The sequence below is a fragment of the Sander lucioperca genome, chromosome 12, assembly GCF_008315115.2.
Source record: "Sander lucioperca isolate FBNREF2018 chromosome 12, SLUC_FBN_1.2, whole genome shotgun sequence".
Lineage (NCBI taxonomy): Eukaryota > Metazoa > Chordata > Actinopteri > Perciformes > Percidae > Sander > Sander lucioperca.
The window spans coordinates 26,726,898-26,740,382 of NC_050184.1; the positions used below are offsets into that span (position 1 = coordinate 26,726,898).

Genomic DNA, 13,485 nt, shown 5'->3' on the forward strand with positions numbered 1-13,485 from the left:
TAACCCCTTATGCCTAGGTTTCTAGGGCCATAATCGGCCATTGTGTCCAACAATTGATTATCTCCTTAAATGTATGGTTTATGTGTAGCTGCAAGCAAATAGCTGCAAACTGTAGAGGTAGCTTCTTAGTTTCCTCATTAAACTAGTAGGTTATTAGTGTTATGGACTGTCAGCTGTATTTAGACTTTTGCAGCTAGCTGGATGACAGTCTCCTCTAAACACTGACTATTGGCTGCAACGCTTGAATGTGGGTGTGGCCATGCCCAGTCAAACCCACCAATAGAAACCCTTATCTAAGCCATTTTTGACTCGCAAAACTTAGACTCAAAACCTTTTGACTTGCAAGCAAAACATTTCACTCGTAAGCAACACTTTTTCTCTCACAAGCCAAACTTTTTTGTGATGCAAAAAAGACAAACTTGGTTTTTTATTGTAGTGAGAGAAATATGCTCTTAAACCTTTTTGTTTTGCGTGGGTTATAAAGAAACAAAAATAACCATACAAAATGGTTGTATTTAGTCTCTTAAGGTGTGTTTTGTGTGTAACATGAATTCAACATATCAGAGTGTCATGCCCTATGCAGTATGCACTGATCCTGCAAAACAATTGATATGAGAGATGTGGTCATATTTGCACCATTGAGCCTGTGGCATTAGTATTACAATGATAATGCATAATATCACCATCAATGATATGAAATTGTACAGCGTTAAATAAGAAGGTGAACTGAAGTTAGCCTACAACAGTACATCTTTTTTTCACAGGATTCAGACTCACTGAAACTCAAGTTAGCATGCTTGTGTATGATGAAATGAATTAAGTACAAAAAAATCTTAAACTAAATAATGTGAATGTCCTCCAACCATGACCCCCTCCTTTCTTGAAACCTGCATCACACTGTCTGTGTGTGGACTTCATACATTATTCAAGGATTTGTTAATGTGACATGAATGATTTGTTGATGAGTTATGAAAGCTTTTTGACCAGAGGGAAACATTTATTTGCTTACATAGAAGTGATATAGTAGAAGGAGTCTTTAAATATCATGCTTTTCAATTTAGGCCACTGCTTTCTTTTATTTTGATTTCACCTCAGCCTCACAAACATTTCAAAGCATGCTGAAGAGCCTATACCAATGTATTTTATAGGCCAATACAATACAAATTAGCTAAACAATACACACAGTTTGTGCCTGTAATAGTCACAGAGCAACTTCACCCTTCAGGATGACATGTAGATCTAACCCTACAAAACAGTGACCTACAAGGAAAAACAATAGAGGAGGACATACAGGACACACACTCTCACACTGGCCTTGTTTATTCTGTGTCATCTTGTAGATTTTCACATCAGTACCAACTGGTCAGAGAGCAGCTCGGCTCTCTGAACAAAACCTCTCTGTCAGTATGCAGCTGCAGCTTCCGACATGCCCTTCTTGGATGCATGACCTAGTGTGGAGGGGCTGGGGTACTTCAGCCACAAAATAGGGGGGTCATGTTTTTGAGGACATCCATCTGACTTACCTCTAGCGTAGATTTGTAACCACACTTGAGGTATTTGTTCACTTATTTCAACCATTTCTTTGTCTTCACTGGCTTCAATCCAACAATAGCAGGGAGGTCTGGTACACTGTGATCAGTCATCCCCTTGGTGTACCCCCCCCCCCTCTCCTCACTGCTTGGACTGGTCCATTCCTCACTGCTTAGACTGGTCCATTTCGCATCTGAAAAAATCTGATAGTTGGAGAAGAGTTCTTCATGCCAGGGACTGCTGTAGCCTCAGCACATAGAGTACTGTAGCTCCTGGATCACCTAAGGTAATATTTCCTGCTATGTTTTCTTCTTAACCTTATTAGTACTAATGCTGTGACCTATTCCTCCAAGGAAATTTCTCAGCACCTATACTGCTGCCTCTTTCAAAAGTACGTATGTGTTCATAGATGAGCATTCATTTTTTTTCTGTTTACCTTTTTAAATACTAATCAAATCCTTGCCCAAAACAACAACAACCATAGTCTTAATAATCCAGTTAAGATATTTATTTTAAATGTATCCTATTTGTCAACACTGCCTTTTGATTCAGCGAAATATCTATTTGTTTGTTGACATAATATGTATTATATATATATATATATATATATATGTATTTATTTATTTTTATTTTTTTTACAGATAAGCAAATGGATGAGAAAGAGCTGAGTGATCCCCTGAATAACGTATCGCTCATTAAAGGTAACCCAGCTGTATTCTTTTGTGAATGACTTGGCTGTTTTGCTGTTCAAATGGCTCTTACCTGACACAGCATATCATATCAAAACTGACGATGTGAAGAGAGAAAAAAGCCTGAGTCACAGTTAAGAAGAGTGTCTGTGCCTATAAGGGCAGTTGGTTGGCTTTAGAGCTTAGAGTGCTGTAGATGGCCTTGTTTTAGAGGCTGATTTCTCTGGTGTCAACAGCTTATTAGAACATGGAGCCTCATTGCACATAGGGCATATCAGCTGACTGTGTGTTAGTGCCATTTAGAGTGACCTAATAAAAGAGATTGCAATGATGTGCAATACCAAGAACATAAAAATCAACGGGGACCTTCATGAGAAAATGTGCAAGCTTTTAGTAAGCGAATCAATTTTGCATGGTGAATGAATTTGTAATGCTACACTGCACAGTATGTAGGCAGTACAAAGCAAACAGTGTCTTCACGACAACAGCATCTCAGTCTTTTCAAAATGATAAGGATATTTCTCATTTCTATAGTCAGTAAAGTGATATTGCTCCTTGCAGTTTAATCAGCAGGTTTATGGAGATTCGCTGAATACTATAGACATTTAGTAGCGAGCAGTGCTAACCCTGCGATTCCGTTTCAGAGCGCTGTCACATTCATTGAGAAGGAAACCGACAGAGGGGAAAGATAGACCATGATGGCTTTAGCCTTCAGCACTTGAGCTAAAAAAAGACTTTCTCCTACATTTTTTCCCCTGTCGTCACTTGAGGCAGTGTGATGCTCAATATCCCCTAACTAGTCAGAGAGGTATTTTTACACACAGGCTAATCCCATTATTTGTCAGGTGTCAGTCTGTGACACTAAGACATAATGGCCATAATAACTAATGTTACTAAAGACAACATGTTGGACACCCTTATCTGAAATGCTCTCTTCATCTCATGCTCTCCAGACGACATTCATCTTTCACAGAAACCCCATGTATAGGAAGCCCACTCACATTCTGACTCTCCCTCATACATATGCATGCATGCATGAGGGAACACACAACCTCATACACACATGCTGGACAGAGCACTGCCCGCCCATCCTTTGTCTGGCACACAGCACGGTGGTCATGTGCCTGAGTCAGAGGGTGCCACCAGCCTCCAGCAGTCGCTTCATACCCTTTCATTTTATATATTTATTTTATCAGTGCATCTGGTAGCACTATTAACAACTAACGTGTGTGTATTTGACTGTATTGACTTGATTTGTACAGTATGTTTAAGCACCCGTGCATGCCAGACACAATGAAGTCACAGTTTTCACGACAAATGCAGCATTTCAAGGCAGCCTCAGTCCACTAATGTGTCCATTTATGGTGCACATGCTTGACCTGTCCTGACTCTTGTTTTTGCCTCTGCCAAATGTTCAGTCTGACATGAGGTCATCTCTTTTCATAGCCATGGTAGATTAGGGGATCAAGATATTCACTGGGAATTGCAAAGCCCAACTATTTGTGGAGCTTGTTTCCACCTCTAGGAAACACAACAGACCCTTGACAACGTTGGCTAGTCCATTCCCTTTGTGTATTGTTTACAGTCATTTTCTGTTAACAAGCAATGTAGATGTGCCAGAGAGTTGTTTGTTGCCCGGTTAATGGACAATTTGGAATGATAGCTTGGATTTAAAAAAAATGCAGATAATGCAGTTGTGTCTATTTCTGGGTTAGCAATTATAATTAATAGTCCCATTTTAATATCTTGGGAAATCAGTAGTATGTCAGCCCTGGTTAAATATTTGGGACTGAAGCAGAATTAATATGGTGGAACTTTGAGTTATCCTTCTATTTTTATAGAAGTGAATTACCATCATTACTGCCTGATGTATCATAAGGGTTTAAACTTAGATAACGGAAGATAAGAAGCTCTACCCTTACAGCTAGATACTTTCATGTTGTGTCAATCTGGATAATAATTCTGTTCTGTATTTCATTATCAGATGATCTGACCAGGTCAAATATGGGGTCCTCTGGAGACTCAGAGAAAATGATCCAGCACTTGAATGATGAACTTCGAGAAGCCCAGGAGCTAGCTAATACTGAGAAACACAAATGCATGGAGCTACAAGGTAAAAATACAAATCTTTGATGTTAGATACACACGATTTACTTACAGTAATAATAAATGTAATCATATTTTGTAGGTATCCTGCAGGAAGAGAGAAAAGAAAATAAGCAACAAGCTGATGAATCTGCAAAACAGATCAAACATCTTCAAGGTACATCTTTGCGTTTGTGGATTGAAACGTTTTGTCTATCTAAAAATGTCAACATTACTAATCTAAACGCTGACCATGGTCCGGACAGGCCAGCTGCGGCAGCTCCAAGATGAAGCGGGCATTCTCAGAGAGCAGATAGATGTCTCTTCCAGTTCACATGATGAGCTACAAAGTGCACGTGACGAGGTGAAGGCGCTGAAACGTGCCCTGGAGGCAGCCACTGCTGAGCGGGACCATGACGTTGCCACTATCCAGACCAACCTGGCAGCCGTCTCGAACGATCTGGAAAAATGGCGTCAGACTGCCAACAAATATGAGCGTGAGATTGACAATCTACAGCGTGACCTTCAACAACAGAGCAAGCAGTGGCAGAAAACTGCAGAAATACAAGGTACCACATAATAATATTATATAGATAATAGCCAGTAAAAAAGAAACTGTGTGTATCTGACACAGTAATGACATATGGCTTTTTTGTTTCAAGCATTTCAAGAGACTCAAATGTACACTAGTCTATCCAAGCACACAGAAAATATTTTTGCCATGAATCCCCTAACTTAATCTGTAAGCTAATTAAGAAATGCTGCTCAAAGAATGTAAGAAAAAAAACTTTTATTGTCACAGCCAGTGAGCTGCAATCAATGCAGGTGGAGTGTAATGGCCTTCAGAAGGAGTGTTCTGTCCTGCGAGCTGAAAAACAAGACACCCTAAATAAGCACCAGAAGGAAAGGAGTGGTCTGCAAAATGAGTGTGCTTCCCTCAGGGCTGAGAAGGAGGAACTCCTCAAGGCTCACCAGAAAGACAAGGGCAACCTGCAGAGTGACTGTGCAGCTCTGCGCTCTGAGAAAGAGGCAATGCTGCAGAGACAGCAGCAGCTGGAGAAGGACCTGGCCAGGTCAGTGCACTGAGCTACATCACCAAGGGCTCAGCTTCACCCCCACCATTGTGCTTCCTCTGTCTTATTTGCATGACTCTGCTCCAATATGTTTTGCTACACGGTATACTACACACTACTCTTTGTGTAATCCTTCACCTATTGAACTTAGTGTTGTTTTGTTTCTGGTAGTTCGCGTGCCCAGAATGCTGAGCTGAGCAACAGCCTCAGAGCCCTAGAGGGATCCCAGCAGGAGTTGGAGAAGAGGCTGGCAGCCCTGCAGCTCCAACACCAGCAGGATAGCACCAAGCTGCAAACCCAACTGGATGAAGCTGACAGCCACAGCAAGGCTCTGCAGAGAGAGGTTTGTTCTCTAAACTGAAAAGACCAGCAGATCAACTAAAGTGGCAACCATACTTCTACGCTCAAACCTGAGTTGACATTCAGTCCGTTTTCCTTCCTGCGGCTGATGTAACAGAGATAGTTCCATTGTAACCAGTGCAGCTGTCTACATTGGCTGCACTGGTTACTGCCCCAAGTGACCAAAGGCTTCAAGTCTATTTATTGTCCACTTATACAAACAAGTAAATGATTGTGTATTGATCTATGAGATATGTCAAACAGTCCCAATAGCACAACAGCACCGTGGCAGAATAGATCCAGTGGGAATACTGTCAGGAGGACTGCAGCTGCTGCTGGTGTGCTGCTGACGTGCTGCCAATGTTTACTAGGTGTTACAGTATTTATGAAATTTCCTACATGCCTCAACAAGGGGTAGAAGTTCTCAAAAATAAAATCACAATGTAATGACACACAGAACCATAAAATGAAATGAAACACAACATCAAGAATCTAGTATGCATAACCAGTATGTTTTAATACTATGGCATCCCTCCGAGTTCATCATGCTTTATGTTTTGAAGTAAGGATTTTATGTTCACATGAAACGTACCAAATCTAAATATGTCACTATTTGGTCTATACAATAGTAAAACTATTTGGTTATTGTATAGGAGCTAGAGGATATGGGTGACTTTTCTCAATAAGAAAGTTGATAAAAGGGCTTTCATCCAATGCCTGAACGTAGGACCAAACAGGCCTATGTGCAGCTCCATTAATGACTACATTTCTACTCTGAAATGCTTAATAATTACAGGCCCTCATCCTTTATCTGCTATTAAACTGGGCATGCAGTGTCATATGTTGCTTTAGTAATTTATTTGCCCCTATACATACATTGATAGTGTTGCCTTGCTCACGATCACTTAAAATATCATGGGAATAACGTTTAATATACAAATGGTGGGCATTAGGATATGTTGTAATACATTTCCAAGAAGGTCAGTAGCTCTCTGTAGTCCATGTTATCCAAATGTTTTATTTTATTTGTTCTGGTCATCAGCGACTGTGTTTAACACCTGGAGTGTAGGATGATTAAAACGAGATTTCTCTCCTATGCCTAACAGTAAGACTACATTATGTTTCCCTGAGAATTTTGCCCAGTTAGGACTGATCTTTTATTTTTAAGACGACTGATAAACAGGCCCTGAACCCATCACCTACTGTGGTTTTCACTGATAGTTACCTAGCCCAGGACACAAGGCAAAAAAACCCACCAGAATTTCAAGTAAAGTGAGACCTCTTTCTGCAGCTCTTCAACTCCCCTCTCTGTCTGCATGTGGAGAACAGCCAATAAGAATGCTCTCTCTCCCTCTGAAATTACTTGTGATAGGCCAAAGTCTCCCGTCACGGCAAGATCTTCTAAAGCCTGACAACAGAGCCAAGCGGAGGTGCAGCAGTCTAGATTTTAGTGATCAGCAAAATTCTACTTTTCAATGTACTGAATCACTGGGATCAGTTCAAAGATTCATACAAAAGATTTGTTCACCAAATCATTCTTGCTTGACCGGAGCTTTGACTGTAGTACGTAGTCACTGAAGTGAACCACGTCTTAACGTACAGTCTATGATTTGAACGTTGAGTTTAGCTCAACCAAAGAGGTTATAATAAACCCAGAATTGAACGGATCTTTTCAGAAAGTGATTCAGTTCAGTTCGTTCACCCAAGGGATTCATTCTTTTGAACGACTCCTTTGCGAACGACATAACACCACTAGACCACTTGAATAACAATATGCTGAAAGGTTATTATGGAATTTTGCCCAGTGACGACAAAAACATACTGCCCACCACAGCTTTAATGGCTTCCTCTAATGCCTTGTAGAAACTACTACTACTGGGTCTAAAGTTTCACTGTCTTAAAGTGACAGTGAAACTCCAAGCTTCTTTCTACAAACAAAAGGTTGTGAAAGGTAAAGTATCCTCCAGTCTGAACAGCCCTCAGGTTGCTTGCTGTTGGCAGTGGCACACTGCTGGATGTTCCCAGTCAGGTTTAGCAGGCTGGATGGGAATGCGTCTGCCACTGCTGTGACACTCAGACAGGAGGGACACTGTTGAATAGCAAAAAGCAGAGATGAAGTCATCCTTAGTGTGGTGTGGCTCTTTTAGTCACTGAATGGAAATTGGAAACTGAGTGCTCTCACAGTGGCCTTTGCTTGTCCTGTATAAAGCCCTTAGAGAACAAAGCATGTGAGAAACTGTCCCCAACCTAAATTAATCACTGATACTCACATCAACAACCTTTGGCCCCAGCATGCTCCCTTATTAGCCAAATGTATCCTGAACATATATTTAAGTGAAAGTAATTTGTCTTGTGATTAAGTTAAAAAATAATGATTTGTTTTATGCAGTATGAGGAGGCTAAGACGGAGCTGTCAGACCTAAAGGACAAATATGAGAAGACTGAGCAGGAAAAACAGTTGCTTACAGATGAGTTTGAGGAGTGCAAAGCCAACATGAAGGAATTACAGGAGAAAGAGACAAAGGTGAGTGCTGGTCTGTCATACACTAACAAAATCATATATAATTGTTTGACAAATAATATATTGAGAGGTGCATAAAGTGTAGAAATAACGATCTGCCATTAAGTTAAAAAGCAGACCCATAGCAAACATCTTCAGTTGTTTTGGTTTTAGAAGCATGAACTTTGCTTCAGACTTTAGCAACATTTGTTTTATTTCGTGAAATATCTCCAGGCATAACAAGAATCTTTTTTAAGATTCACAATATATATATATATATATATATATATATATATATATATATATATATATATATATATATATATATATTTGTTTTTATCTAAGCAGCGCACCTTCTCCCCTGTACTCATCCGCTGTTACTGTTGCTGTTAGACATTGACAGCCGTGTATGACTAAGATTTGTGTAAACACCAATTACAAACACAGACTACTGACTGAGAGGTTTATTAATAAAGCTACGCCCAACTAAATTATGTCCCGTTGCAGTTGATTACTGTAATATCCCTTCCCTTCTGTAGACATCCCTATTGCTGCCTGTTCAAGCCATAGTCATCGGCCTTATCCTGGCTTTGCTGTATTGGTGCTTCGGCGCATTGTGGTAGTAAGGTACACATTACTCCTGTCAAATCGGCCTACATCTTTCATTCTCATCCGTGTCTTTTAGATCATTGCATGACTTAATCCGATTTTCCTCATTCCCCAGAATGCCTTCCTCGGGGGAAAACTCCGTCGTCTCAGAAACTCTAACCTCTCTTATCATGCAGTTCCAACATCTGACATCTGTTTGTCCTGTCTGGATGGCTAATGCTTAACAAGTGTTTCTCTTAGTTGGTTTGGATGGGCTTATCTTTATCTGAAAGAGCTGTTTTTAACTCACCTTCTCTGTGTACTGCATTGGTTTCATCTGCAAGCTCCTTCTGTCAAAGCTTTGGCAATCCTATGATGATGAGCGGTTTCATGTGGTGATGCTCATATTTCCATTTCTGTGTCACCGCTTGTTTCAGAAACCATGGGTGATCTGGGGGCCTGTGGCTGCTGTGGTTCTAACAGCTGTGACTGCTGCCGTGCTCTTCAGGACCTGAGGGCAACGTGCTCTCTCTCACACACACACACACACACACACACACACACACACACACAGGTGTGAATCCATATTTGTCATCAGCATCTTCTGTTCTGAAATTGAAAAACTTGCCCCCTTATCATATCTGCACTATTAATTAGGAGGGCTCCTACTTAACACTGTTTAATTTTTAAGATGCTCTATTTTAGATGACAGAATCGTTAATAAAAGAATGTCAGTTTTGTGTGCAAATGAATACGTTTGTTTGTATTATTACTTAAAGGAAACCTAGTTGGGTCGTTTTTTTGTTTACTATCATGACTTATAGGATTATCCATTAATGAATGTAAAGATATGCTGCACACTTAATTAGTAAAAAGAAATATAATGATGATGATATTTTAGATGGATCACCTGAAGTGTGAACTTACCTAAATGTAACACATCTCTGTAACTGTCAGAATAATAAATATTGTCACAGTAATGCAGCCCCTAATTGAGTGCATGATGACTGCCCTAGATACATAACAATATCACTGCTAAGATAGTATCTCTTATCAATATCAATGCAAAAATTATGGGATTTTTCAGGACATGTTTGGACACTTCTGAGCAACCTGAACAAGGCATTTAAGCAGAGTCTTTCTGTTTAGCGTTATTAATAATTCCGGGGGAAAAAATGTTTTTAATTTATGATGATTGAAGTGAAACAGCCACAATTGAAATATGTAAAGTTGTACAGTAAGTAGTCAACTCCTGTGTGACTGCTTGCCTCTGCTTTCCATTTAAGATACAGTTGCTATAGACCATAAAGTTTCTGCACCAGCTACTGTTCATCATATTACTTTATCAGCCACTCTGATTCAGTATTGCACAGCATTGTTGTGCCAATTAAAACACATACAAGGTTAAGTTAGGTACAACAGACATTTTATTGATGATTGCAATCAACCGCAGACTGTACATCACTTGTTTACCAAAGGGAATTCAGCAGTATATAACACAACACAATATAATTTAAATGCATGCTAATTAGTATATTGTATCCCACGCTACCAGTAGCCACCAAAAGAAGCTGGCATACTTTAAATATCATGTTTTTGAAACTGATACAACACTAATCCTAACTTGTAGAAAAACCCAAAACAGAATTTACTTGTGGTTGTATATTTGCATGCAATATTATTATGCCTCAAATTCTAACAGTGAATATATATACATCTCTTTTAAGTTGCTTTATGATAGTTTGCTCAGTTTCTTGTGAATAAGTACAAAATCTATGTATTTTAAAGAGATGGAAAGATAAGAGTTTTTTGTGTTTTGAAGTTTATAAATAACTGCTCTAAAATGTGACCTCAATTAAAGATCTTAACCTCATAATTGCATCTTTTAGTCATTACACAAGCAGGCAGTTACTGAAGCAACCAAGTTTTATGAAGATGACTTTAGACCGACCCCCTGCTACTGTAGGTTTTATTTATTCTGATCTCCATCATTGCAACCTTATAGAGGAACACTGGGTGCTTACAGGACATCTTAGGTAAGCTGTTCTTGTGTGTTTATTTAAGGTAGGGGAAGAGACCTGTATTTGCAGAAAATTATATTTTTTTCAGTTATATCTTATCCCATATTTACTGTTTTGCACCCTTCTAATGGCTCCCAGATGGCATTCAAAGAACCTGGTTGATGCTGACAGCAGGGAGTGTTTTCCTCTGAGAGGAAGGTTTTCTCAGGTGAGCACAGCGATAGCGTCAGCCAGCCAACAATGCACCGTGGAAACTGACTGAGCATAACAACGGCATACACAGTAGTGCAATGAAGACATGCAGTGTGTGGACAGATTTCTAGTTTGACCTGACAGAAAGACCCACTGCTGAGCCACAGTAAGATGAAGATATATGGCAGATGGGACTGTTGGTACATGGTTTTGGACCTTCTGAAACAGAAGATGCTCAGGCTGGTGTCAAAGAAATCATGTTAACACGCTCGGTTATCTGCTCCAGAAAAATACCCTAAAATCGACATAAATACACCTTGTCGTGGTTACAGCATTCATCCATTTACAGTAGGAATCACACCTGATTCTTATATACTTTTAGAGTGTTGAAGCATTGTTCAGTTTTCATTTCCAGGTTTTTTTCTATACATTAAGTACCAATTATATATTTTGTAAAGGGTAATTACGTCTGGCAATTTTTTCTCAAAGGGAGACAGTTTACATGAAAGTCAATTTATTAGTCATGAGGAGTTACTACTCAGTTGTGAAAACAGTCGTATGTCGTCTGTGGCTCTGGAAGGAGCTTTCCAAAGTTTGAAGAAATAACCCTGATGATGACATAGTGATGTCATCATGGGTAACTCGGCTTGGGTGTAAGGCCACGATCAGACCAATTTGAGCGCTGTAACTGAAACCCTGCTTAGACTACAAATTTACAACAGGACATTCCAAACTAGAGTTGTGGGGTTTGAACAAAGTGTGTATTTAGGGGGCATGGAGGTGCTAATCCTAATGCAGCTGAGTTGCATCATGGGAAATGTAGGATTCAAGTATTTTGGAGCGTGACCCATGCTAGGGACTAAAAGTCAGGATAAATTGGCCTCTGCTTCTTCGATTTTAACCTTTCTTTTTTTAATCTGGCTCTTGTGAGACCTCAGGATTTCTAACGTATCACACAATATTTATGATCTGAGATAATGTGACTACTGACTGTGGTGGCCTTCACTTCTGCTGAAAGATAACAGGGTGAAGCACAGTGCAGTCATGCCCTTAGAGCAGGGAGACCACAATGATGGTAGGTCTGTGGAAGAGGATGTAGTATATTTCTCAACAGGATGAGAAACTTGGTGCTAAATTTAAAATTTCACAACATCCATAAGGTCATAGTTCGTGGTGGACTCAGGCTGTCTGAGGGGCAGGTGGACCTTTTTTTTAAATGGTACCATCGCACTGAAAGTTTTCTAGCATGTAGGGCAGCATTATGTGGCACTGCTCTCATGTTTTCTCAATTTTAGGGCCACCCTAGGGGGCTCTTCATTACGTTTTCTCCACTGGAAGGGCACCATAGATGGCACTTTATCATGTTTTTGTCTACCAAAGTGGCATCAAAGTGGGTACTTCTGCTGCGCTTTTTTTCAAACATGGCCCCCTCCCCATCAGTCTCCAGAGGAAATCACTGACAGCATGTGCATGTATCGTCCATCATGACACATCTGATCCTCATTTTTGTTTTGCTACATTAGCGTTGTCATTTCTTCCGTCTTTGCTGTGTCAAGGAAAGATGCCAATGTGATGACCAGGATGATGCGGCTAATGTTACGTGAGGCTTAGACAACCTGGGGAATACACTGTGTATGTGACGTGAGCAAATTGAGGACAGCCTCTTCGTCCTATACAAACCCAAATATGAGAACCATTCCCACGCAAGGCGAGGCTCTGCCTCTCTGCAGAGTTGACGTGTCCATTTGTTCTGCTCTAGTTTGTATGTAGGTCATCTGTAGTGGACCAGAGATGCAGCAGAATGGCAGCTGCACATTGCATTACATGGTATTGTTTTACAGTGTAATATTGGGCTTCATATAGCTTTAATTTACAAACATTTACATTTTTACACATTGTGAAGATCTTGAGGATTATAACTTTGTACATGTAACTGAATCATTCCACACACCCCATCCCCTATTCAAGAAATGTAACTTATTATCTGCTCGTTGTGATATACAGGCTTTTGTATATGTTTTTGTATGTATCAAATAAATGGGCTAGCACATGCAAAAAACCTAGTATGGACTGTTAAATAACACCATTCTACGTCATTTTAATATACAGAACATCCCAGGATCTATTGCCTCTGGAGGGCAGTATATGTTCCATGTTCATCAGTTCTGTTTCTTGCCTTTAGTCAAGGAAACCTCCTCAAAGTGCCTGTGAAAAAGGTGTGAGACAGAAATGTGTAGTCCATAGCTGGATCAGAGGTCCCTATCCATGTCATGTAAAGCTTCACTGTCAACTGAAGCAGAGTAGATGACCTCTCCCACTCTGTAGATGTCATGACAACCAATGGTCTGTGGTAAAATAACACTCAGATATTAACTACAGACTACAAACAGGGGGCACTCCATGATCTGCCTCTATTATGACACCCAGTGGTAAGGTTTGGACTTGAAGATTAAGCTTAAAATCGGATG

The 13,485-nt window shown here is 40.0% G+C and overlaps 1 protein-coding gene across 2 annotated transcripts; it reads left to right on the forward strand.

Annotated features, from left to right (window-relative positions):
* The first annotated feature begins 1,612 nt into the window (after positions 1 to 1,612).
* slmapb (sarcolemma associated protein b) lies at positions 1,613 to 9,788 on the forward strand. 2 transcript variants are annotated; one of them, XM_031316430.2, is made up of 10 exons: positions 1,613 to 1,816; positions 2,172 to 2,231; positions 4,204 to 4,332; positions 4,408 to 4,482; positions 4,571 to 4,873; positions 5,107 to 5,377; positions 5,549 to 5,720; positions 8,106 to 8,240; positions 8,756 to 8,843; positions 9,242 to 9,788. In XM_031316430.2, the coding sequence occupies exons 2-9, from the start codon at positions 2,180 to 2,182 to the stop codon at positions 8,837 to 8,839; spliced, it is 1,221 nt and encodes a 406-aa protein (XP_031172290.1). In that variant the 5' UTR covers positions 1,613 to 1,816; positions 2,172 to 2,179; the 3' UTR covers positions 8,840 to 8,843; positions 9,242 to 9,788. The 2 variants fall into 2 exon arrangements, with proteins under 2 accessions (XP_031172290.1, XP_031172291.1); XM_031316431.2 differs by lacking the exon at positions 8,756 to 8,843.
* The last annotated feature ends 3,697 nt before the right edge of the window (positions 9,789 to 13,485 follow it).

Excerpts from the sequence above, each read along its gene's own strand:
- slmapb (XM_031316430.2), top strand. The coding sequence starts at position 2,180 with ATGGATGAGAAAGAGCTGAGTGATCCCCTGAATAACGTATCGCTCATT. Across the intron at positions 2,232-4,203 it reads TAACGTATCGCTCATTAAAG|ATGATCTGACCAGGTCAAAT; the intron begins GTAACCCAGCTG and ends TTTCATTATCAG. Across the intron at positions 4,874-5,106 it reads GAAAACTGCAGAAATACAAG|CCAGTGAGCTGCAATCAATG; the intron begins GTACCACATAAT and ends TTATTGTCACAG.